A 23590-nucleotide genomic window follows, 5' to 3' on the forward strand; every position below is an offset into this window, starting at 1 on the left:
CCCTGGGAGGTGGAGGCGCCACCGCCCCTGGAGGTGTTTAAGGAAAGACGTCGTGTCACTCAGTGCCACGGCCTGTTGAGACGGTGGTGTCCGGCCACAGGCTGGACTCGATGATCTCAGGGGTCTCTTCCAGCCCAGTCGGTTCTGTAGCTCCCAGCACCACACCGGCATCTGCACCGGCAGCCTCCGCCGGGAGCGGGGCGCGGGTTCTTCAGCCAGGCCGGACACATCCGGGCCGCCTCTCGCTGAAGCATCTTGGGAGGTGTAGTTCCCGCGCATCTGCGGGCTTACTGCCGCTATTGCGCATGCGCGTGAGCTCCTCCGTGCCCTTCCGTGGGGCTCCGCTTGGCGCCCTCCAGCCACGTGACTCCCAAGGCCCCGCCGCTTCCTGCCCGGCAGCTCCCGCTGCAGGAAGCCCCCCCGATGACCGGGAAGCGGGTCTATCACGTGGTCCCCAGAGGCCAATCAGCTGCCGCGGTTTCCGGACACCGCCCTGCCGCCGCCCCGCAGTTCCACGAGATGGCGGCGCTGGGGGCTTGGCGGCTGCTGCGGCCTGGCCGGCGCTGGTTCTCGGAGACGGTGCCCGGCGCCCCCTCACCGCCCGGCGGCCCTCTCTACCCGCCTGTGGTGGCGTCCGTCACGGCCAAGAGCAAAGCGGCCAAGTCGCGACGCCTGCAGCGCTTCAACCAGCGGGTGCACGCGGCGGCCACGGTGGAGGAGAAGCTGCGGCTGTACGGGAAGCTGCAGCGGCCCAAGTACACGGTGTACCCGCAGACCTTCGCCCTCAACGCCGACCGCTGGTACCGCAGTTTCACAAGAACCGTCTTAGTGCCGGGGTTGCCCCCGAGAGGCGCGGCCGCGAAACCCCCGGTAGCGGCGGCAGGAGCGACCGTCGAGGCCGGCAGGGCCCCGGAGCCGGGAGCAGGGGCGCCGGGGAATGCGGAGGCGGTGGCGGCGGCGGGTGCGGTGCCATGTGTGGATATAGGCGAGCTGCGCTCTCTCACCTGCGACGCCCTTCTCCAGGAGAGCTTCTACCAGAACAAGAAGCGGCCGTTCCTCTACCGCGACCAGGATCACACGCCCGGTCCTTTCCTCACGCAGCTTGTTTCCACGCTCGCCGCTTCCCTCTCCGGTCTCAATCCACTGCTGGCTGCTTCCTCCCTCGGTACAGAGAGGGGATGGCAGGGAAAGGGACTTGGGAGCCGGCACGAGTGTCGCTGGTGTATCGCACTTGTTCAGACCATCGCTAATAATCTATCTCCATCCTTCTACGTGGATTTTGGGTTTTGTATCTCACTGCAGCTACAACGGAATTGGGAGGGTTTTAAATGCGAGAGGTGAATCACTGTTTTTCTGTGTTCCGTGTTCTGTTTCAGATCTAAGCCCTGAAGTTAACTATTACTGGCATCATGGTGAGGAAGTTGTTGTTCACGGACACCGAAAGGGTAGAGTTGATCCTGTGCGATTCCAGATAGATGATAACCCACACCTCCAGATCCGTGTACCGAAGCAGCTTCCTGAGGTGTGGATGTTTTCTACAGCCAGTTAATACCTTGCATTTTTACTTTTGTTTTTGACAACCATTGAAAACATGCAGAGGTGGTCTTTGGAGGACCAAGTTAATCAGTACGCAGCACATTTGGGTATTTTTCGAGTCCTAATACTCTTTCTGCATTGTGGTAACGACTTTGTAGATATTGAGGTGGTCTTCTGAACTTTTGGTCCTCTTTGTACTTTAAATTGCATGTTGTTATATTCAGTTGAATTGAATTTTTAACATTTTGTGCTTGGAAATGGAGGCAAGAATGAGAAGTGTGCTGTGGAACATTTGGGTAAAAGAAAAGAAGAAAAATGCCTAAAAGCTGAATGTGAGCATTCCTGCCTGTTGTTACTGCTTGGCAGTTGTTTTCTTGAAGGCTCAAGTTCAGTGGAAGTGTGTTCTGTTTCAGTATTGTAATGTGCTTCTTGCAGGTTTATACAATGGTAATTGTATAGTAGCCAGAGAGGGTTTCTGTTGTCCAGTTTCCACCACAAACAAAAAACCATTGTGTGTTCTGTAAACACAGAATTTTATGGCTGACTTGGTTGTACAGTTTGCTTGGGCTAGTATTGTCAGATGCTACAAACCTTGGCATTTTGGAAGAACTGTCTAGGCAATTCCAAATGTTGTGTAGTGCAGTAAACTGAATCTCTAAACTTAGTCTGCAGGTTTAAGTTAGTTTATTGGCTGCTGCTAGAAATGTTTCAACTCTTTTTCTATGGAAACTAGTGACAAGTGGCAGATTTTTTTAGCTTATTTCACATTTTTTGTGTTGTGGAAAAATTAATACAAGATGATTGCTAGCTCTCATCACAGGATGAGGATTTCTTTTGCAAAATAATGAATTTCAGTTAAGGTTATCTGTATGATGTATATAAGCAGGACTTGTGCTTTCTGTTGTCTGACCAGGAAGTGCTGCATTACATTGGCCCTCATGTCAGAAATGTGTCTTACATCATGGCTTTTCTTTCTTCGGTTGTCTTCAAGGTTGTACCCCTGGAGTCAGATCTTGGAGATGTTCCAGTTATTGACCACAAGCCATCCAAACTCCCATTGTTCAAAAAACAGTACGAAAATAAAGTATTTATAGGTAAGAATTTTTTAATTGTGAAGTATTAACTACTTTTTTGTGGTTAAAAAAAACCCAGCAAACCAACCAAATGAAAACCAACCCCAAAACTAATGCCAACTGTATCTTCTCCCATCACCAGAAAAAGTTGTGTGTTTTTATCTGTTACTGTACTCTATAAATATATGAAGTAATCTCTATTGAGAATTCACATTAGTTAGGCAATGGAGAGCAGCATTCTCTTGTGCATATGGTACTGTGTGTCCAAATTTCCTTGAAAAAGTTCAGTTGAATAGAAAAGCGACACAAAACTTTGAATTTTGGTACATTTCTAGGGGAATTCTCATTTTGGCATGTGAACTCTTACCTTTTGGAAGTAGGCAACTCTTCACAGTTACGGTTCTAGCTTTAGAGTCTGATGGTGAGGATGTATGTGTCTATATGCATAGCAGTGTTCTCCCTCTGACTGATAGTTTTGTTTTGGGGAGAACAGGATCAAAGGTGGCAGATCCGTGCTGTTACGGACATACCCAGTTCCATTTGCTTCCTGACAAACTGAAGCGGGAGAGGTTTATAAGAGATCGTCTCGAGGATCAGATCGAAGTTGTTTATCGGTCAAATGGAATTGCAAGTCTCTTTGCCTGGACAGCAGCACAAGCAATGTATCAAGGTGAGACAGCTTGAGAAATGTTTCCTGGTTATGAATGTGTACTGTAAAGTTCATTAACCTTTTCTCCCCACTGCCTTTTTCTCGTGCTTTTTTTTCTGAGGAAATCTTTACAGATGTAATTGAATTAATAAAAGAGAGCTAGCTACAGTACTTCAACTAAGTTAAAGCGTTTTAGTTTGAGTATTTTGATTCGGGGGAATTAATTACAGAGAAAAACATTTTTTATATATAACAGTAAGTCTGTGCAAAAATCTCAATTGCTTTCACTTGCTCTTTGCACCTTAAGAAGGAAATGTGGTAGACATCAAGCAATTTTGTTTTTTTTTTTCCTTCTGGAACAACTATGTTGCTTACCCCTTGTTTCAGTAATTTCAACTCCACGAAAATACTGGGAATCAAAGAAAAATGTCAGCAGCCTTACATTGGGATTTTATGCCTACATTTGTCTAAAAAAATCCTGGAAGACCTGGATGGTTGGACCAGATCAGTTTTTCACTTACTCTCGTAAATACAGTTATTGTCTAGTGTTACTGTAAGACACCTGATAGCTTGTAGTTTTACTTGAGAAACAGCACATGTAAGAAAAATCTACTATAGCATGTATTGCTGCTCTGCATTAATTTTTTTGTGTAATGGTGTATTAGAAAGTTTTCTTTGTGGATGTAAAATATTGAAGTCAAGTAAATCTTGTCTTCAGAGTCGGTCACAGCTGTGAACACATCATGAGTTGTAAGAGCAGGATTATTCAAATCTATGACTTTTTTTTCTTCTGTAACAGTTTCTAGCATTGTTGCACATAATAGGAATATTCATAAAAATATCTGTGTGTGTACTAGTGCACATGCATAAATATGTAAATATTTTTAACGTACTGTTAGTGCTCAGTGGAGTTTGTTTAAAACATTAATACTTACATAATGTTCTTGGTGTCTGGCTGGTTACTATAGTCAGTTATGCTTGTGCATACACGTGCATGCTTTTGTCATGATATAAATGCTCACTGTATCTTGAGAACCATGAAATAGTAAAAAGACATTTTCCCTCAGCTCTTAACAGGACTTTGGATGCATCATTAGTAGCTTAACTGTTTTGGAAAAGTCACTTGGCTCATCAGTGAGTGATTTTTATCAACTGTTAATAGGCGGCTGTGTACAAAATGCAAGTGTGCATCTCTGTCCCTGATCTTGGACATAAGCTTTATTGGTGATAGTGTTTTGGTTAGTCTGTGTGAAAAATGCTTGTGTTGCTAAAGCAGACAGGACTTTTTCCCTATGAGGTAGCTGCTGCAATTCCTGGAGTTGTTCTGTTTTTTGGGACGGGTTTAGGTGTGTGTCTGCTGATAGAAATCTCAAGTCCTCTTGTATTTGTTTATTTTGTAGGATTCTGGATTGAAGCAGATGTGACCCGTCCTTTTGTATCACAGGCAGTAGTGACTGATGGAAAATATTTTGCTTTCTTTTGTTACCAGCTAAATACTTTAGCACTGTCTGCAGAAACTGTTAAAAACAACCCTCGAAAGAATATCTGTTGGGGTACAGACAGTAGGCCACTGTATGATGTTGTGGAAGATGGCAATGTGAAAGGCTTTAATGATGAAGTTCTGCTTCAGCTGGTTCATTTTCTACTAAATAGACCAAAGGAGTTGTAAACCATTAAACCAATGTAAAGTATGTGCCTGAACTTCATTGTGACTCCATGAAGTATGAGCTATATTATGCCTTGATTTTAGGTATTTGTCTAGCAGACACTATATACATGTTTTATATTATTTAGGCCTTCTTTCTTTTTTCTTTCTTAATGTATACTGGACACTGGCAAATAAATGGCTGAAATACCTTAAAGTCTTTTGTAAATTTACTCTTAAAAGCTTACTGGCTAATTCAGTATCACGTGAGCACGTTTTTGTAGCAGATCCGCAGGTTCGTGTTGAACTGTCACAACAAAGTATTTAATTCATGTGACCATCTGAGTATCACTAAGAAGTAGCAGTCTCGATACTCGGCACGAGTGATAAATTCCTAATTTTGTACCTGAGTTAAATGCTTATTCATTCTAAAGAGAGAGTAAGCTCAGAATAAAAAGTGTTTCTTGATGAATGGTGGGCAATTTACTTACGTAGTAAGAGAAGTCTTTAGACATGGTAATACAAACATGATGAAGCTTGCTTCCAAAGATTGTGTTGTGAACATGCATACACAGTTTTAAGCTATCACCTGTGTTGTGAACATGCATACAGAGTTTTAAGCTATCACCTCCAGAACCATGGAGAGAACTCTCAAATGCATTTGGAGTCTACAGTTTTCCCTTTAGTGTGGGTTCTTGATTTCAGCTCTTGGTATCTTGAGTTTTCATTGCTGACATGTGGATGTCTTATGAGTGTTTTTAATAGACCACAGCTGAGCTAGGATGTCTGATTCATAAAATACAACATTATACAATCATGGAGTAGTTTGGGTTGGACGGGACTATTAAAGGTAATTTATTCCAAGCCTGCTAGCAGGGGCATCTTCAGCTAGATCAGGTTGCTCAGACCCCTGTCAATCCTGACCTCGAATGTTTCCAGGCGTGGGGCATCCATCTACCACCTCTGAGCAGCCTGTTTTACCATGCTCATGGTAAAGAGCTTTTCAGTGTATTTAGCCAGAATCAACCAACTTTTAGTTTAAAACCTACCCTGTGCTATTGAAACAGGCAATGCTGAGGTATAATAACTGGTTAGGGGTATTTAGCTATCAACAAAGTGTAACTGGTTCTGAGGTAACTAAATGTGCCTAGCATTGTACACATTTCATCCACTATACTTGACCTTTCTGAAGTTTTCCAGTGTTCTTGTGAAGACGCAAGTGGTTTGTCATTAAAGAGAGTATTGAATCATTGAAATAGTGGCCTGCACATTCTTCATTATGAGCTGCAGCCCACTTTGTGTGGTAAAGTGGCTACAAAGTATTTTGTTAATGGAAGACTAAGTAGTTGTAGATTTTTACCTGACTGGTACTAGGTTGGAAAGCATTGCCACTTTCTCCACGATCCGGAGATAAGGTAAGTAAAATGTGTACAAACGCTGTTTTTTTTTTTTAAGAGAAGTCCTTAAGTGCTCTTTTTGTCTTTACAATGCATGACTCTTAGCAGTTCTGATAATTGCTGATCCTTGGGTTAAATAAACGTTCCTTGTAGTAACAGGATATAAACTAGGTAAGAATGTTGATGATAGAGAATGACCTGTGACCTAGCTTTAGAGGGTGTGGTTGATACTTGTCTCATTAAGGGATGATACAAAATGAATGGAAGGATATGAAAACAAGCAGTTGGGTATTTATGGCAGTTTATACAGTTTAACATACTACAGTGTGTAATTTATGTAGCATTACAGGTGTAATAAGGAAGTCACTTGAGATTCACTTGAGTTGCATATAACTAGTGATTGTGAAAACTGACAGGTACAGTCAAAGAAACTCCTGCTCCCAGGGGTGAAAACCACGAATTTTTCTGTGATTAAGCTTTTTGTCTATCCTGAAGCTTCAGCTTTAGTAGACCAAGTTCAAAGAATTTTCCTTTGTGCAACTCTCCTAGTGAGTGAAATATCGCTGTAGATGTGTCACCCAGTAGTAAAACCTGGTGTTGGGAGTGAGGGAGGAAGGCTTAACATGAGCTGCCACTAGTGGATGTGAGGTACCAGCGTAGCTTTCTTCAGCTTTCTGCAGCACGGGATACTCTGGAAAAACAGTGGGTGGCAGTGTTTCACCTTTTACTGGGAAAAGCTAATGGGCATTGTTCTACTTTTTTTGTCACTAAGTTCAGACATTGTAATAGTATGCAGCTTTGTACAGCAATGTTTCATCTTCAAGGCCAGGTTAGATGGGGCTTAGAGAAAGCTGTTTTAGTGGAATGTGTCCCTGCTCCTGGCAGGTGGTTAGGAACTAGATGTATTTTAAGGTCCCTTCAAACCCAAACTATTTGGTGGTTCTGTGATCTTGTACTCATCTGTACAGGGTGCTTAATGCTGCCTTACAATGATAAAGTAAGAAAAAGAAAAAGCAAAGCTCTGGTTTTGTTTGGACTTTCTCTTTTTTTTTTTTTTTTTTCTTTTTTTTTCTTTTTTTTTCTTTTTTTTTTCTTTTTTTTTTTCCTTTAAGTACTGTATGTCTATTAAAAGCTAAATAATTAGAAAGCTTAGAAGCTGCACTGTTCCTGTTCTTCAGTTTTGCTCCCTGAAACTACCCATGATTGTACTCCTAAGTCTCACAGGAGCATCATTCTTTAGTACTTTATATAGAGGTTGCTGTTTAAAAGAAACTAAAAAAAGGTAATTGAAAAGCACAGCTTGGAAATTTCCAAGTTTGGATCGTTTTTCCTGTATTAATTTCTGCTTAGGCCAAGTGGAGCATAACACAAGGGAACATAAGGTGGAATCTAAAATTAAGATTGGGTTTTGCATAATGAGGCAATTTTCTGTAGTACTGAACTATTTTACTTAAAACTTTTCTCACCTTCAGTTGGATGACTGATGTATAACATTCTGCCTGCATTGTTTCATATTATGAGGCTGTGAGTGATGACTTGGCATGGAAAATTCAAGCAGAGAGGAAGAGATGGGGAGACAAAAACTTTCTTCTGTCTTCTCAGGTTCATGTTGCACCAAGTTTCTGGGGTAGATAGCTCTGTGTCCTTTCAGACAGGAGGAAGAGCTTCAACATTTGTAGCCTGCTTGGCCATGCTGAAGTTTCTCCTGGTATTTCTTCTGTACTCAGATTTTCTGTTGGAGAAGACACACACTCATTTTATCACAGACAGAGATGAAGGTTTCCTTCTGGAGCTCCATGAAGTGGATTTTTCTTGAGACCAGAGCAGCTCTTGGAGTCAGCTGTTGGTGAGAGAGTCTGTTGACAACCGGTAGTATACCTCTGATGGACATAGTGGAAGTAGCTTTCCAGTATAGTGTTAAAGAAGCCCATCCTGTTCTGATTCTGAAAATACTGAATCATGAACTGTTGGAGGATGTTAGTATATAGAGGCTAGTAGTAGTTACAGGGGTTTTTGCCTTCTCTAGTATACTGACAAATTATGTAAAGTTTACTTTGTAAATACACAATAAACTGATTTTTTTAGAGCTGAGTTTCTTGAAGGATCTGGCTCTCCTACCTCTAGAAATGGGTTAAGAAAAGTTACAAGCTACAAGGAGTTTGTATATGGCAACTGCTAATACATTTATTAATGCATGTTGAGGTGCAAAGGGGAGAAGTTGTGGACCTCACTACATACTCCTACTGGACCAGGGCTTTACAATTGAAGGGATTATTTGTATGTAATTCAGAATGAAAGAAGCCAGTCTAAAGTATGCCATGCAATTCAGCTGAGTATCTAACCTGTTGGTCTTGAAGCAGAAGTTTGAAGATGTGATGTTAAAAATTGTTTCCTTTGCTTTGAAGATAATCTGAGTAGGCCTCTCACCATTGGTAACATACTTTATGATGAGTTTATTTACAAACATTTAGAAAAACCCTCTAAGAAGGCAAACAGCCAGAATGCTTGACATGCGCTTTTTTATGTCTCTGCAGGACTAAATGCCCAATAGCTTATGCTGTTGGAAAGATAAATAATTCTTCTGCACAGGACAGACAGCAGCTTTATGGTGTGTGCTCAACTATATTTACTTGTAAGTATCTGCGGTAATTTTTACCTATCCAGGTTTCTGCGTAGTTGAAAGCATTTGTTTTTTAGCTATATATTCTATGAGTGAGCATTCATTCTTCATCTTTGATCATTCTTGTCTTTTAATAACTATTTGAAGCTCAAGTTATTGAACTAAATCTCTTACAGAATCTTCCGTGTATTACTCAGGGAAGTAATAATTCTCATTCCTACCAAGCTATGCTTGATTTCGTTTTTTAGAATGAAGAATTGATCTTATAGTGTCTCCTTTAAAGGAAATCTTCCATCTGTTTCTTTCCTCTTTTTCTGCTTTCAGCATTCCTTTAAACCAGTAATCAAGTCAGTACACTTTATCACTACTCTCAAGGGACACAATATAATACTGTTTTCACTGTTGGAATATGTAGCTTATAACACAAGACTGTCTGTGCTGCTAATAGGCATGCTTTTGTCAGTGAGATGTCCCAGTGCAGGTTTACATTTCAGCCTCAAATTTCAGCCTGTAAAGGCTTTTTATTTCGTTAGGTTTTTTTTTAAAATCAGTTCCTGCACCAGGATGTATCTCTAGGTAATTGGAGGTGATTAGGAGTTGGAGTTTTAAAACTCAGGTTCTGTCATTGTTTAGCTTGGAGAAGAGAAGGCTCAGGAGAAATTTTATCAATGTGTGTAGGGTGGAAAGAAGTGAAAGAGATTTGGCTAGGCCTATTTCAGTTTTGTCCAGTGAGAGGGCAAGAGGAAATGGCCATAAACTGAAAACCAGGAAGTTCTACTTAAAAGTTTTTGTTTGGTTGTTTTCTTTTTCTAATGGCAATTGAACTCTAGAACAGATTGCTCTAAGAGGGATGTGGAGTTTCTCTCACTGGAATTACTTAAAACCAGATGGCTCAGCCCTGGGCAACCAGTTGTAGGTGACGCTGCCCTGAGCAGGATGAGTGGATTGGACAACAGGTGTCTTCCTACTTCTACCACTCTGTGATTCTGTGGAAATAAATTAGTGGTCGCTTTGTAGATCAGACACCATATGTAGGAGGAAACCATGTGCAGAGATTTGGGCAAATGGTATTGACCTGGACCTTCTCTCTTCTGATCTTTGTGTAGCCGTCCATGTTTATACTTTTATTCAGCATCAATTTTACTTGATGCACAGCTGCAAATGACCTCACCAGAAGACCCTTACATTACATCTTCCTTTCTTGACAGAGCACTGTCACCAAGAATCCATTAAAAGCTGTCCACTGAACTTCTGTGCCTCCAATTTTATCTCGAGGTATGTTTGTGTCTGAGCTTCTTAATAATACTGTACTTCCTTACATATGATCTTTGAGAGGCCCCAGGTGTCTTCCCCGTTTCAGAAGCCAGCATTAGGCAGTGATGACTTGGTCCCTGTTGTCTGTATAGGAGCATAGGTTTGTTCTGCATACAAGCATAGATAGCAAATTCAAACATTTCCTGAAACTCCCAGTGGTAACTGTTAGAGTGGGACACTTCTCTTTTTGAATGTGTTTAGTGTTTTACCTGTGTGATTAATGATCCTCTCTAATGCAGTTACGGCTAAGAAGCTCATGTCAAATATTTTACTCTTGTTTCAATAGAGCAGATATGCCTACTCTCTGGAAAATCCTGTGTAAATACATAGACAGAACTTGCCGTGATGAGCTTCTCAAGTTGATAATGAAAGTTAAGAAGAATGGGGAAAACAGCAGTGCCTGCTCCTTGGAGAAATTACCCAGTAGCATAAAGGTAAAATTGAGGTGGAGTTAGGAGTAAGACTCTTTAGTAGGATAAGATTTAGGTTTGTAACTGTGTTGACACAAGAGAGATGCACTACTAGATGACTTTATTTTATAACTTTAAAAGAAATAAAACAGTTTAATTTTATGTTGTGTGTTAATAGAATATTACTGATTTAGAATGGGCTATAATCATTATTATCATTATTATACTTTTTTCTCATTTGGAACTGAATATTAAAAAAACCCAACTTATATATTTTATGTTTCAGTACTTTAGGGTCCCACAGGGATTTTTTTGAAATATGGAGCAGGTTTGATTCCTAAATCCTAGTAGTAATTTAAATGGAATTTTATTTTCGATTTATCAGGTACATAGATATTTTGATGATTTTTCACTAGTCTGCCTTTTGAAAACATTCCACCAGATTTCATTACACTACAAATTTAAATAAAGCATTTGCTTGGACTGGACGGTACAGAATTTCTGAAGCGTGCTGCTTTTCCCTCTTGTAAGCATATTATTATGCTGACCATGAGCTGAATTAGAACACAGCCAGCCTGGTGTTCAAGAGGTACTAAACAAAATCAACATAATGACCGTGTGTTTAGACAACTGCTGTCTCTGGAGATATACCTAATGGGCTTTTCTGAAAATGTCATATGTGCACAAAGAATTATGGCTTAAATAAATTCTTGTTGCAAGCCATTGGATTGAATCTGTGGATGAATGGAAGGAACTGGGATGAAGTTTAAATGTCAAATGTGATGTTGCCATTTTACCTTCCATGTTAAGATGCCTAGGAAAGGGCAGGATGGGCTGAAGCACTTCTTGAGTACTATTTGAGTTCAATAGTGTAAGGAAACTATTGGGAAGACAGAGTCGAGTCAACTAAAAGCAAACTTTAAACCAAGTGAACTAAGAGTGAATTGTGCATCTTGCAACTGTAAACAGAAATGTCTTTACAGGAGAGGATAGATTATTTACGTGATCTAGAAGTTATTACCTTGAAAAATGTTAGCTAGAGGGATTAAACTAATGCAAAGTGTGTGGCTCCATTGGTTAGGTATTAATATATTCGTTAAATAACTGAGATGAAGCATCTTTGGGCTAGACGTGCCCTTACTAAAACTCGCGACCAAAATCCTACTGACACACACTAGGGAACATAATGACTGAAAGAAAGGTCTACTGTCAGGTGTATGTATATGTTTAGAGACAGGAGTGAGTCCAGAGCATTTAGGTGCTGTGTGTGGAGGAACGGGAAGGGTGGGAAGCCTGTAGCAATCAGGTGAAGGATTCTCAGAAAGAGGCTTTTTTTTCCACCTTCATCCTTTCTACCCTCAGGCTTTCCAGCCTTCAGGATCTTCCGTGGCTCTTGTTTGTCTTCTCTCTTGAGAATGTACACCCTGTTTCCCCCAAAAATCCTTCTGCTTAGATGCTTTTGGGTGTCTCTGAACTGCACATTCTGTATTTCAGGTCAGGTGTGATAACCTGGGCAACAGCTCCCCCCTGTCAACGCTGACAGCTCAGCCTCACAAATCCTGCAAGGGGTTTTTGCTTCTCTCTCTTGTCCTTTAAAGGTACTTAGAAGTTTAGGTGTCTAGATACGGTTGCTAGAGCAGACTTCAGAAATATTCAGTGGAGAACAGAGACGTATCTTACCTAATGAAAGAACGTTGACTAAAGCATAGATGTTGTATGTAGTGGTTTCACCCCTTTTGGAGTCCGTGGAGGGAGAAACCCCTCAGAAGAACAATTCAGTCCTGAAATTTAATGTGTCTGCCACTGCTTATTCAAAATAGTATTGATACTTCCGATCTTCCTCTTTCATCCAATGATAGTAGCTTTGATTCTTTCTTTGTTATAGGTCTTAGTTTATTGTAAGTGTTCCATAATGCTTAGGTGATGATATCATGGGAAATAGATAATTTGTATCTTTCTGAGCTGGTTATCCCCAGTCACTGCAGTTCAAAAGGAGACTGGGCTGGGTAGTCAAACTGGCTTTCCTCAGTCATTCATGCAGGCATTTCTGTGTCCTTCAGAACAGAAGGCATCACTGTAAGCAGAAGAAATATTAGTTATGTTTGAAGAATCGTAATAGTATCTGATTATCTTGTTTTGGCCTGGTTTCAGCCAACAGGAGACATAGCTGGATAGACTTCTAAGTGTTCTCTTTTGGCTTTTTTAGTTCTGCTTGTTTCAGTTTTGTTTCTGTGGCTTGGCTGTGTTTCTTCTTTGACATTCTTTTTTTTTTTTTTTAACTTTTTACCCCCTGGCACCCTTTTTTTTTTTCTTTTCTTTTTTTTTTTTTTTTTTCTTTTTCTTTCTTTGCTTGGCAGTCTGCAGCAATGTTTGAAGGAGTGGGACTGTGGCATACTGAAAGCTTGAAAGCTATCATGCCTGGGAAGGTTACAGAATTTCATTAGGGAAAGTCAAGGGAATTTTTAGCTACATTCAATACTTAAAAATAAATGTGCTCAGTTCCAGTCTACAGAAATAGGATATTTAATTGCAAGCCAGTTTTAAGGTAAGCAGTTTCAAAATCCTTTAATGTTGCAGTTACTGTTTCCTGGGGAGGGCAGAATAGTTGTTATGGTACATAATCTGTTTGGGAGAAAAGGACAAATCACAGGATGAGAGAGAGAGCATATAAATGGTGTGCAGGGCTGGAGCTGAAGTCTGGAGGGGTGGAGTGTTGACATCAGTGACATAAGATTTAAAAGAGACTGACAATATTTCCATGGAGCTTTTACTGCTAAATTTTAATTATTAGTTACTACTTCATGACTGTTTTTCATGTGTTGCATACTGTTAACTTCAACAATTACTCTCTGTTGTTTAGATCTGATGCAGATTCTTCATTATCTGTAGCATCAACAAAATTTGAGTAAATGATAAACTATTACAAATAATTTTGTGAATTTATAATTTTTTATAAATTCAGATGCTTTCCTTTATGTTATGTAAATATTACAATGGAAGAAGTATTTGCAGCATGACTTTTCAGATGAGAACCTAATGGAAGGAAAGCCCCTCCCTTTAGTAAAAAAAAACCTAATTTTTTTTACCTCAAATGAACACCCTCTCATTTCACTCTCTTCTGGAGAAAAAAGAAAAATAAAGAAGTGGAATAGGAAGGTGTTTATAGTACTGTAGACACAATCAAGGAGGTCTTTTGCAGTTAGAGTTTAGCCTTATGTTCCTTACTTCACTGTCATTTCAAGGAAAATGTTCTGAAAAGTTTCTGCTGCAGTTAACAGAATGAAAATTGTAGTCTCATTTACACTGATATAAACTTGTAGTCACTCTATTGAAGCTTTTACTGGAGTACCAACTCCAATACTTGGCTTCATGTGTTACTATATATAAATGTGTAATAAAGCTGGGAAAAAACTCAACAGAACTTAGATTCATTAAACAAACTAGGGACAGTGGCAAAATGAGCAGCATAGGATAAAATTTTGAGGAGACTGCAGAATCACAAAATTCAGTAATTAACCCTACTTAGAACCAGCAACCCATATATCAATTTCACTCGCTCCCCCCCACCCCTTATTTTTTTTACTTACTACCGTAGCTATGTAAGAGAAAATACTTGCTAAACAGTGTCTCACCAAATTTGCCAGTGGTAGCTCCAGGAAGTCTGTTTTCAAGAAGTTTAGACCTTCTTGCAATACAGTTTTAGATATTTCCAAATGGGCTTGGTCTAAAGCTATATTTATGCCTGGAGATGATTTCTGATTGCAGTAGTACAAGGAATAAAGTACTAATAGTCATGTTTTTCCATGTTTCTTTCTTGCTTCCAAAAAACATGGGAGTTCAATGCTTTGTGTTTACAAAAACCCCACAACAACAGCAAACAAAAACCAGAACCAAGCAACCTGAAGAAAAGGGTAATAAATCATATATAGCCAATATCAGTTTAAAAACTGAAAATTAACAGTTTCCTTTTTCTTGAACATTAGCATATTCTGTCATGAGGTGCTTGTAAGGAAAGCTTAGAATGAGAACAGAATGTAATAAAACTTTGAATTTAACCTGGCTTTGAGTAGAAGGTTGGACTAGATTGCCTCCAGTGGTCCCTTTCAATTTACATGCATCTGTACTTTTACAAAGGGAAGGAGATGGAAAGTGAGGGTAAATTACTGCTCTCCTGAGTGAGACCTCTCTTATGATACCTCCTAAGAAGTAGTTTGTATGGTATCGTTTCCTAAAGAATGTGTCTGGAGGCATCTCTGCTACAGAACAGTAAAGTTTTATGTAGACTTATAAGGTGCTAACAGTATTTTTAGGGGAAATATATGTTGCTAATAATTGGAATTGAATGTTTAGATAATAGCTCATTTGCTCACTGAAATTTTGAAAATTTCTAGCAGAGGATGGATGACCTATTCAGTATCTGCTTGGGTAACCAGTTGTTCCTTTCTAAAAGAAATTTTAGTCACCCCCTCAGAAAGGAAAATTAATCTGTTTGATTTGGGCAGGCGGTCACGCAAGGGGCATGCAGGCAGCAACACAGTTCAAAATGTACTTTCTGAAAAGAGCCCCATGTACTGAAATAATTTGGGATCAGCTTTTGGATGTTTCATAAGCAAAACCGAGGTTTAACTTCACCAAATAAATGCTTCACAATGAATAATGCACCCAGCTGTAGCGGTAAATGCCATTTGCTCAACTACTTAACTATTCATCCTTCTGACCAAGGTTTATGGTGGTGTGAAATGCAGCTTAACTTTGCAAATATGGAATGTATAGTAAAATTATCCCCTTTTGTGAAATTAGAAGGAATAAGCTTCTGATGGGTGTTTATGTACTGTGCTGACAGATTATAAAAGATTAAAAGGAAATTTTAATGAAGCGAAAAGCAGCCCTTGCAGCTTTTAACCCTCATGATTAGAGGAGTAGAAGCTAGGGGATTTAGGAGGATTTATCAAGATGAGGTAGATGGGGCAGGGAGATTGACCGGCAATTGGAACCAGTTGCTTGTCTAGTTCAAGTTTCCTTAGAAAATGCATTTAGGGCTCCAGTACTTTCAAAAACAGTGGGGGTGAGATGGGCAGAAGAAATATAGTCTTAAAGTAGTTTGGGGCTTATTTTCACTAATCAGGTAACAAAACACAAAAGGCACACATACTGTCCAAACAGTGTGTCAAACACAGAAAAAATGCAGCAATTATGTTTATATAAAGGAAGTATTGCAAGTCACAGAGCAATGCAATTGTTTTGCATACCTTCTGTGACAAAATCACCAAAATGGGGCCTAATACAATGCTTGGGGTTATAACCTGAACTCTTCATTGTGTTTTTAGTACATTGTCATAGTAAAGAAACTTGTTGTGTAATATGGGCATAAATTGTGTATAGGTCATTGAAAAGGAAACATTTGGATTAGACAATAATTATGCAGAATATGTATTGTGGAATACTGAAAGCATTTGAAGAATCCAAAAGGATATTGATGAACAACATTCATAATTACTAATGAATAAAATTCATTAGTAAAAAGCTTAGTCATTAGAGAAAACTTAAAATATTACTGCTGTGATGCAATTTCTGTAAAACTGCTGAAGGATCACAAAGGCTGAGTGCAGAGCAGTTATTTTGCTCCCTATTGTTTTATGGATTATGTCACTCATTATCCATCTCAAGTTCTGGGCAAATGGCACTTTTGCAGATAGGCTTATTTTCTATCCTTGTAAAAGACCTGCCACAGAAATGCCCTAAAGTAACTGGCCTTTGTCATCAGTGGAACTTCCTATTTTGCTGCAGTCACAAGCTGTCTTGGGCTAAGGACTCTGTGGAGAAATGTTTGACATTGTATTTACTATCTTCCATTTAAAATCTCCGTATTTTCCTAAAAACAGGATCAGTGAAATTGGTTTTTATATTATGCACTCAATTCAATAAAATTCAGGCCATCAGCTTGCTTTTCTTTTTTTTGAATGATTGCAGCTGTTCTTGTAGGAATTTTCTCATTTGATACTCTGTCTCAATACAATCTATTCTTCAAAACCTAAACAAGAAAAAATATCTATAAAAGAGAGTTTAGAGGTCGCCTTAGTTTTTTCCATTTCCAGCAGTCAATACAAACCAAAGAGCAAAGCATTAGAATTGGAGCACATGGATTGTGGAATGAGTAGTAGGAATTGGTTTGGGCATCTATATATGCTCCTCCTGACCTCGGAGTAGTTACATACCTATGGCTTTAGGTATCTTTAGATACCCAAGTGATGACTAGGTCTATGTCATTAGAACCCTAAATTCTCAACTCAGTTGATAATTGTGTCACTGGAGTATCAGCCATTCAAGTAGTACAGAGGTATTCAAGGACAGAAGTCCATGCAGGCCACTTTGGAACCATATCTAAAAGCAGAGACTCAGAGGCCACCCTGAGCAATTCTCATATTCAGAGGTATTCCCCGATCTATTGTGCATGTGAAGACAATCCTGGAGAGATGCAATAAAATAGAAGTGACCTTTTCTGAGGCAAAAATGTAAACTAGACTTTGCATAGCTTTCTTCATGGCTAAGGAGTTTTCCAAGAATGCAGAAGGCCATTGCTGAAAATCATGCTGCCCTGGGTTTGCAGAAGTTTTAAATCTCTGTTTCCCAGAATCTGGAGAGGTTCTTAATCACTGCAACATTGATTTTGAGTTTTGCCCAGTTAATACTTTATGTAACTTCTGAAGAGGAACTTGAGCGATGTCTTTTGGAAAAAAAACAACAAAGCAATGTCATAAAGGCTCACCTTGTATAGACATTCAAAGCACCAGTTTGGACTAAGAATATCAGATATCAAAATGAAGACAGTCTTGCCATTGTCTAATTTGGGCACTACTCTCCAAGTGGATAGGTAATTGTAAGGACTTCACTTCTTGTTTTAGGAAGGTGAGTACCTAATTTCAGGATTGAAGAGTCTGATGCAGATGATGTCTGGGTAACAGAGGGATCTCCTTGTGGAGAGGCTACACCTTTCCTAATTGTTTCACTCCTGGCTGCTAGCGTAGATGACTTCAAGTCATGTGGGCTCAGATTCCTGGTTTTGCTGAAGTTAGATGGTACATCTAACTGGTATTAGTACATCTGAACACACTTTTTGAATTGGAAGCTTAGCAATCAACTTAACAAAATCTCCACTGTTTCAACTTTCACAAAAACTGAGAATGTTGATTTTAGAACCTGAGACGACTGTATTGTGTTTCCTGAGACCATCTGTAGTGTAGATGCCAGATAATGATAATTCCTTAGATCTGCAGAGTATTAAATATGCAGTTGTTAAATCTGGTTTTACAAGATTGAGAGAGTCAAGAAAATTGTGCTTAGTGCTGGAGAGAGTTATAGCTCAAGTTTTAATTTTTGTTCCTTGACAGTCTAGTGAATTATTTACCTATTTACTTTTGAAATGTTCTGTGTAGGGTACTGTATCTTTTTCAGTCATCACAGCTGAAATTTGGCAGTTTAGCAAGAGGAAGAAATAAATAAGTTTGCAGTAATGGGAGCTGACTTTAGAACAGTGTTGACCAGACAACTTCTATAGCAAGTTTCCTGTGAACTTTAAGCTTCAAATTATAAGTCCACACTTGTTTGAGGGAAATTTAATTCAGACAACTTTGCAGATCTGAAGAAGTGTTCAGAAGCTTGTCTAATTTTATTCTGGCTATATTATTTGGTCCAAAAAAAGATATTACATCTCTATAGATTTGCCCAGCTTACATTCTTGCACCACCCTGGGTGAAGCAACACGATTTTTATTATTATTGTTATTGTTACTACTACTACCAGTATTACTGTTTTTATTATTGTTACTTAAAATGCATATTTTTCAAGTAATGGGGATCACATTAATAGCTGTGATATTCTCTGCACTTTATTAATAGAAGAATCAATATGAATGAACTTAACTGATTTTCATGAAGTTGGAGGGTTATTGCAACTAGTATTTGAGCTAACTTGTTCAGTGTTTTGTTGGTGTCTGTATGCTAAATTATATGTATTTTGCAGATGTGTATAAAATGAAGTCTTTCCGTCTGCTGATACCATGTATTATAGTTGACCATTAAAAACTTTAAATAAAGCTTGATTCAGTGAATTTTCCAGGTTTTTTTGTTCAAGTATCTGATACTAGAATTTGGCACAAATTTTTTGTTTGTGCATACTAATGGTAAGGGACATAGTGTGCTGTTAAGGGCAACAACAAAAATAATTTATGATCCTGTCTGCTCAAGGCAAAGTTGATGTTACCTTTGTCAGCTTCTTTTCTGTGAGACAGCTATAGGATAAAGTGGTATGAGGCGAGTTCTAGAAAAATTCATAACAATATTCTGAACAAACTCTGCTTGTACAGATAATTGAATCTTATGAAGGTTTCACATGTTGGGCATTCATTTTGTTCCACTTTATCTGTTTTCGCTTAGTTTTGACTTTGTAAATTGGAAACAGTGGGATCTTGTTGCAAGTGTTGCCACTCCCTTGTTTAGACATTTGAATGCTTTTGATGCTGTTATAACCTTTCCACTGAACCAGATTCATTACCAGCCTTCACTGCCTTTCTTGACAGCTTCTGTAAAATTACTGAAATAAAGATGAGCTGTTGATAATCTTTTTTTCCTTGATGTTTAAGAATGCACATCTCAAATTTTTGAAACCACCCTTTTTACCATCAAAGCAACAGTCCTGTGGCAGCCTGATGTCTTTTGTCCACCTGTGAGGAAGGCTAGGAGAATCCAAAGGTATCTATAACGCTGTATCAGGGATGAATGACTAGAATGGTTTTGATGTTTGTTTCACTCACAATGGTATGGTGGTGGTGTGATATTCTGAGACAAGTTATGAGCTTGGGGCTGTTCTCCCCTGCACATCTTGCATACCATTCATTATCCCTCTGACTTGCTCTTTTTCCTATAGTTACCCCCTCAGCATAGGTTATTCACACAGAAGTTACGAGATACTTGTTAGTTGCTCATGAAGTACATCAGGCTTTGAAATCAAGCTGTGACTTTTACTGTGAAGAGTTTATAGAATGGTTTAAAACAGAAATAATTATATGAGAGAGTGAAGCCATGAGACTTGTGCACATTGACTTACTCCCTGTCTGGATTTTTTGCAGCTGTTGAAAGATCAGTTGCAAAATAAGTGGAATTGACATTTTTGATTTCATCTTCTGTTCCCACAGTAGTTTAACCAAGGACTACTGGGATGGTATCGTTTGAACTATTGTGTGATCAGTAGTAAAAAAACAAATGAGAAAATCTCCTCTAAGTATGTTTTATTTAAAAATACATGAAGATGTCTACACAAATCAACTTTGTAACAGTTGTTTCTCATTTGTAATAGGAAGAATGAGGTTTTTTCCATAATAACGAGCCTGTTGGATCTGATATTTAAGTTCAGAAATGTGCCAAGACCTTGGAGGAGCTAAATGGCATCAGACCACTTCAGTTTGATCTTAGAGCTTGATGAAGTTCTACGACAACATTAAATAAAGAAAAAAATCAGTTCATGAAGCTGGAGTGCTTAGCATTTAGGAGAATGTATGTCTTGCTGGGACTTGGATTTGTCAAAGATTTAGGTTTTTCAAATTCTAAAACATCTTCCTGCACAGAGGTGCTTTTTACTGATGGTGTTGGAGAAGAGAAAACATCTTTTTGGACATTTGGTATATGCAGGAAATCTGTAGATGAAGGAGTGCATTTCTGCCTTTTTGAAAAATAGGATGCTGATTTCCTCCTTTCTTGTGAAATCAAGCTTCAAATTGAGAGAATCTTTTGTTTTAGTCCTGACCCATTTTTCTTGATAAAAAACGGTTATTGCTGTCTGGGAGAAATAGATATACTAAAGCTTCTTACAAGTACCAAAAAATACTACGAGGACAATTTAACCTTTAACAACATTTATATTCTTGAAATTTTATAGATGTTATTCTGATAAAAGGAAAAGAGCAAGCAGTAAGCCTATTTGGATAGGCTGACAACAAGCTAATTCATAATGCAAAACCTAGATAGAATTGGGCCATTAAGAGAGATGGTTTTACATCTTGGAAAACAGAAATTTATTATTAGTTAGCATATAGTGTCCAAAATGATCTATAGTCAGATTTTGAGGTGTACAGAGTGGCTTGAATCATTTTGACGTCTTGAACAACAAAAAAACTCTAAAAGAAAACCAAAGGAAAATGGATTTTTTTTCTTGAAGGAGGAGAGGGAATATGTCATAAGCATTCATCCCTTTTCGCCTTAATCCTTTGGTTCAGAAAGAAGGAAGGCAAAAGAAAAAAGCTGTAATAATTATTAGCCATTTGAATAAATGTTATTTCCTTTCTTTCATCTAATATTGTGTCTACAGTACTTGCAAATTATAGATAATTCCATGCAGCATAAAAAGAAGCTAAAATAATTGTTTGCTCAGCTCTAGTTATGCAATTGTTCATGGTGCTGGGTGTTATGAGGACAGTGATACATTAATTCCAGGAATTGTATCTTAAACCAAAACTGCAGTCAGCCACTGTGCAAGCTGTTTGAAGGTGCACAGGATTTCCATTCAAAATCACTGCATGAGCCTCTCTGGTGGGGATTTCATGTTTTTATCCAAATTATAGGGAAGGTCAGTGCTCAATCTTTGCCACCAGAGGTCTTCGAAAAACATATTACAGATATTTTTTTTAATGGCTGAAAATGAGAGGTGTATCATACAGCCATTGCTGACAGAAGTAGTTTGGAGTAATTTACTCAAGTACTTCAAGTCATTTTTTTGTCTGAGAGAGAATTTTTCCCTGTCAGAATTGCTGCTGGCAAATTGAAATGGCTTTGCTTGCTTTTCATTTCTGACTGGACGAGTAGTTTTCTACTCCCCTGCTTGATATTATAGAGATTTTAATGGTGATGAGTTATCAAGACATTCTGATTATAGGTTGAACATATGTAACCAGAACGAATATTTTGGCAAGAAAATGTATTCCCTGAGTTAGTTACTGCAGGATGCTGTGGACAGCAACGAGTGGACAGAGGCTGACCTTGTGAAGGAGGCTCTCCCAGGCCAGACCTTCCTGCAGCACTCACAGTGCAGAGCCCAGCTGGCAGAGGAGCTTTTTCTGGCCTTGACCTGGAGCCCTCTCTCTGGGTTTGGATGTACAGGCTGGTATTTTGGTTCTGCCTTTTTGAATACTGCGGAGCAAATACATTTTTCAAGCACCCTTTATACCTTTCCCCCATGCTTAAGAAAGGGAAAAAAATTCTGGCAATGTAATTCATTTTCAAGACTAGGTTAATCCTTTTTCATTTGCTTTGTATTGGCGTGTGGTGATCTTTTATAGTACAATAATGCAAAAAAGAGACAATTGTGTTTCTGTTATGAAGTAAGTTCCCAGTAATACTGTAGGTCTTTTAAGTTCATCTGAATAAAGTCAATATTTCAGTTGAAAGAGAGTGTTAGCTCACGTAAAGATTTATTTGTTATAACTCATAAGTAATTCCCTTTTTTTCATAAATGAAGATTTAGATGATTTTTTTTTTTCATTTTTAATGAAAAAGCAACAGGGAAGAAACGAGAGAATGTTATGATTTTGTTTTCCGATTTTTTTGTCTTTGTGTCTGAAAATGGTTATTATTTTGGCTGTGAATATGATGGGGTATCATTGAGAGTTTATTACAGTGAGAAGGAGGAAAAAAGGGATTGCACCTTGATACTGCTGTGCTTGGTGATGTGGATATACTGAAGGAGAGCAGCAGTGTTAGGCTCCAGTTGTGTTACAGATGAGAGCAATCTCCTCTTTACCCCTCTCCCAAGTCTCCGCTTTAGTCCTTTTAAAGCCAAATAAATGCCACTTTGTAGCAATGGGTCACCCACAGAGAGGAGCTTCTAGGAATGAAACAAAAAGAAATCCGAGCTGGACAGTAAACTTCCCCCGTGTGTCTGTCTTCAGCCAGTGTTCCCTCTGCACCCTAAAGAATGTTAGAGGATGTCTGGGCACAGGGCACAGCTGTCTCTGTTCCCATTAGGGCTCTCGGTTTGGAATTTGCTAGAGAAATGCTGTTCTAAACCAGCACTTCTGAATATCTTTGGCTTCATATGAGGCTGTGATGCCATCACAGGGCAACAGTTTTACTGCCTGATTTTTGGAATTTGGGAAATTTTATATGCCACTTACACGGGTTGCTACTACTGTAATGAAAGTCCTAGAGGACACGTCAGCTTCCAGCTATAGAACTGGCACATTTTGGAGTTGGATGTAGTCCTTCATAAAGAGAAAAGTCAAGCAAACTGTCATGCTGTAGCTGATATTGTTAGGATTATTTTTCAATAAAAGCTTGGGTAGAGTTCCTCACAGACCAGGCTGTTCATGAAAATACTGTCAAGTGTATTTTATCCCATCCATGATTGGATGGAATGAAATACATTGATTCCTGGAGGGAGTCAAACAAGTTAGAAAACTGAGACACTTAATTTAGTACTGTATACTGAGAGCTTTGATATATGTGGTACCAACAGATTTTTATTTTTTAAAAGGAAGTGCAAGAAAAAAAAGTGCCTGATCTAGTGGACAGTTGACAGGGTTTAACAGAACATACCAAATAGTTAATAGAACATACCAAAAGGTAATAGAACATATGAAATATCTGGAGTAAGACCATTCCTTAGGTTGCTCAATCAAGCAAAACCCAGGTCTGTCTCTGATAAGGTAAATGAAATCTCAGATCTACATATTCCAGAGCCATATTGTGCAGATGTGTCTTCTGAGCAAATCCACAGAGTCTGTCTTAGAAGACTTATTGGTAACAGTCAAAACCCAACATCTTCCCCATGACAGATATTTTTAGACAGCTGTGACAGCTAAGAGTTCTCTGAAATCCTCAAAATTTAAAATAGCTTTTAATTGCATCTGACTGTAAGTAAAATATTAGTTTTTGTTGCCTGAACTAATACTGCTGAGAAC

At 38.9% G+C, this 23590-nt stretch overlaps 1 protein-coding gene and 1 long non-coding RNA gene across 3 annotated transcripts in view; both read left to right on the forward strand.

Moving 5' to 3' along the window:
* Positions 1-495: 495 nt before the first annotated feature.
* MRPS30 (mitochondrial ribosomal protein S30) lies at positions 496-5120 on the forward strand. The gene is made up of 5 exons (XM_066181127.1): positions 496-1165; positions 1377-1522; positions 2528-2630; positions 3103-3279; positions 4659-5120. Exons 1-5 carry the CDS (start codon positions 520-522, stop codon positions 4925-4927), a joined length of 1341 nt encoding a protein of 446 aa, XP_066037224.1. The 5' UTR covers positions 496-519; the 3' UTR covers positions 4928-5120.
* Positions 5121-7762: 2642 nt separating this feature from the next.
* LOC136288844 (uncharacterized) overlaps positions 7763-23590 on the forward strand; it is a 67503-nt gene continuing 51675 nt past the window's right edge. For both annotated transcript variants that reach the window (XR_010720599.1, XR_010720600.1), the window contains exons 1-4: positions 7763-8146; positions 8835-8932; positions 10129-10195; positions 10521-10668. This is a non-coding gene — a long non-coding RNA (uncharacterized lncRNA). The remainder of the gene's footprint in view (positions 8147-8834; positions 8933-10128; positions 10196-10520; positions 10669-23590) is intronic.

This window comes from Chamaea fasciata, unplaced genomic scaffold, assembly GCF_029207755.1.
Source record: "Chamaea fasciata isolate MVZ Bird 193981 ecotype frontalis unplaced genomic scaffold, bChaFas1.0.hap1 SCAF_4, whole genome shotgun sequence".
Lineage (NCBI taxonomy): Eukaryota > Metazoa > Chordata > Aves > Passeriformes > Sylviidae > Chamaea > Chamaea fasciata.

Coding starts and splice junctions, on each gene's coding strand:
- MRPS30 (XM_066181127.1), top strand. CDS start 520: ATGGCGGCGCTGGGGGCTTGGCGGCTGCTGCGGCCTGGCCGGCGCTGG. Junction 1,166..1,376: donor GCTGGCTGCTTCCTCCCTCG/GTACAGAGAGGG, acceptor GTTCTGTTTCAG/ATCTAAGCCCTGAAGTTAAC. Junction 2,631..3,102: donor CGAAAATAAAGTATTTATAG/GTAAGAATTTTT, acceptor TGGGGAGAACAG/GATCAAAGGTGGCAGATCCG.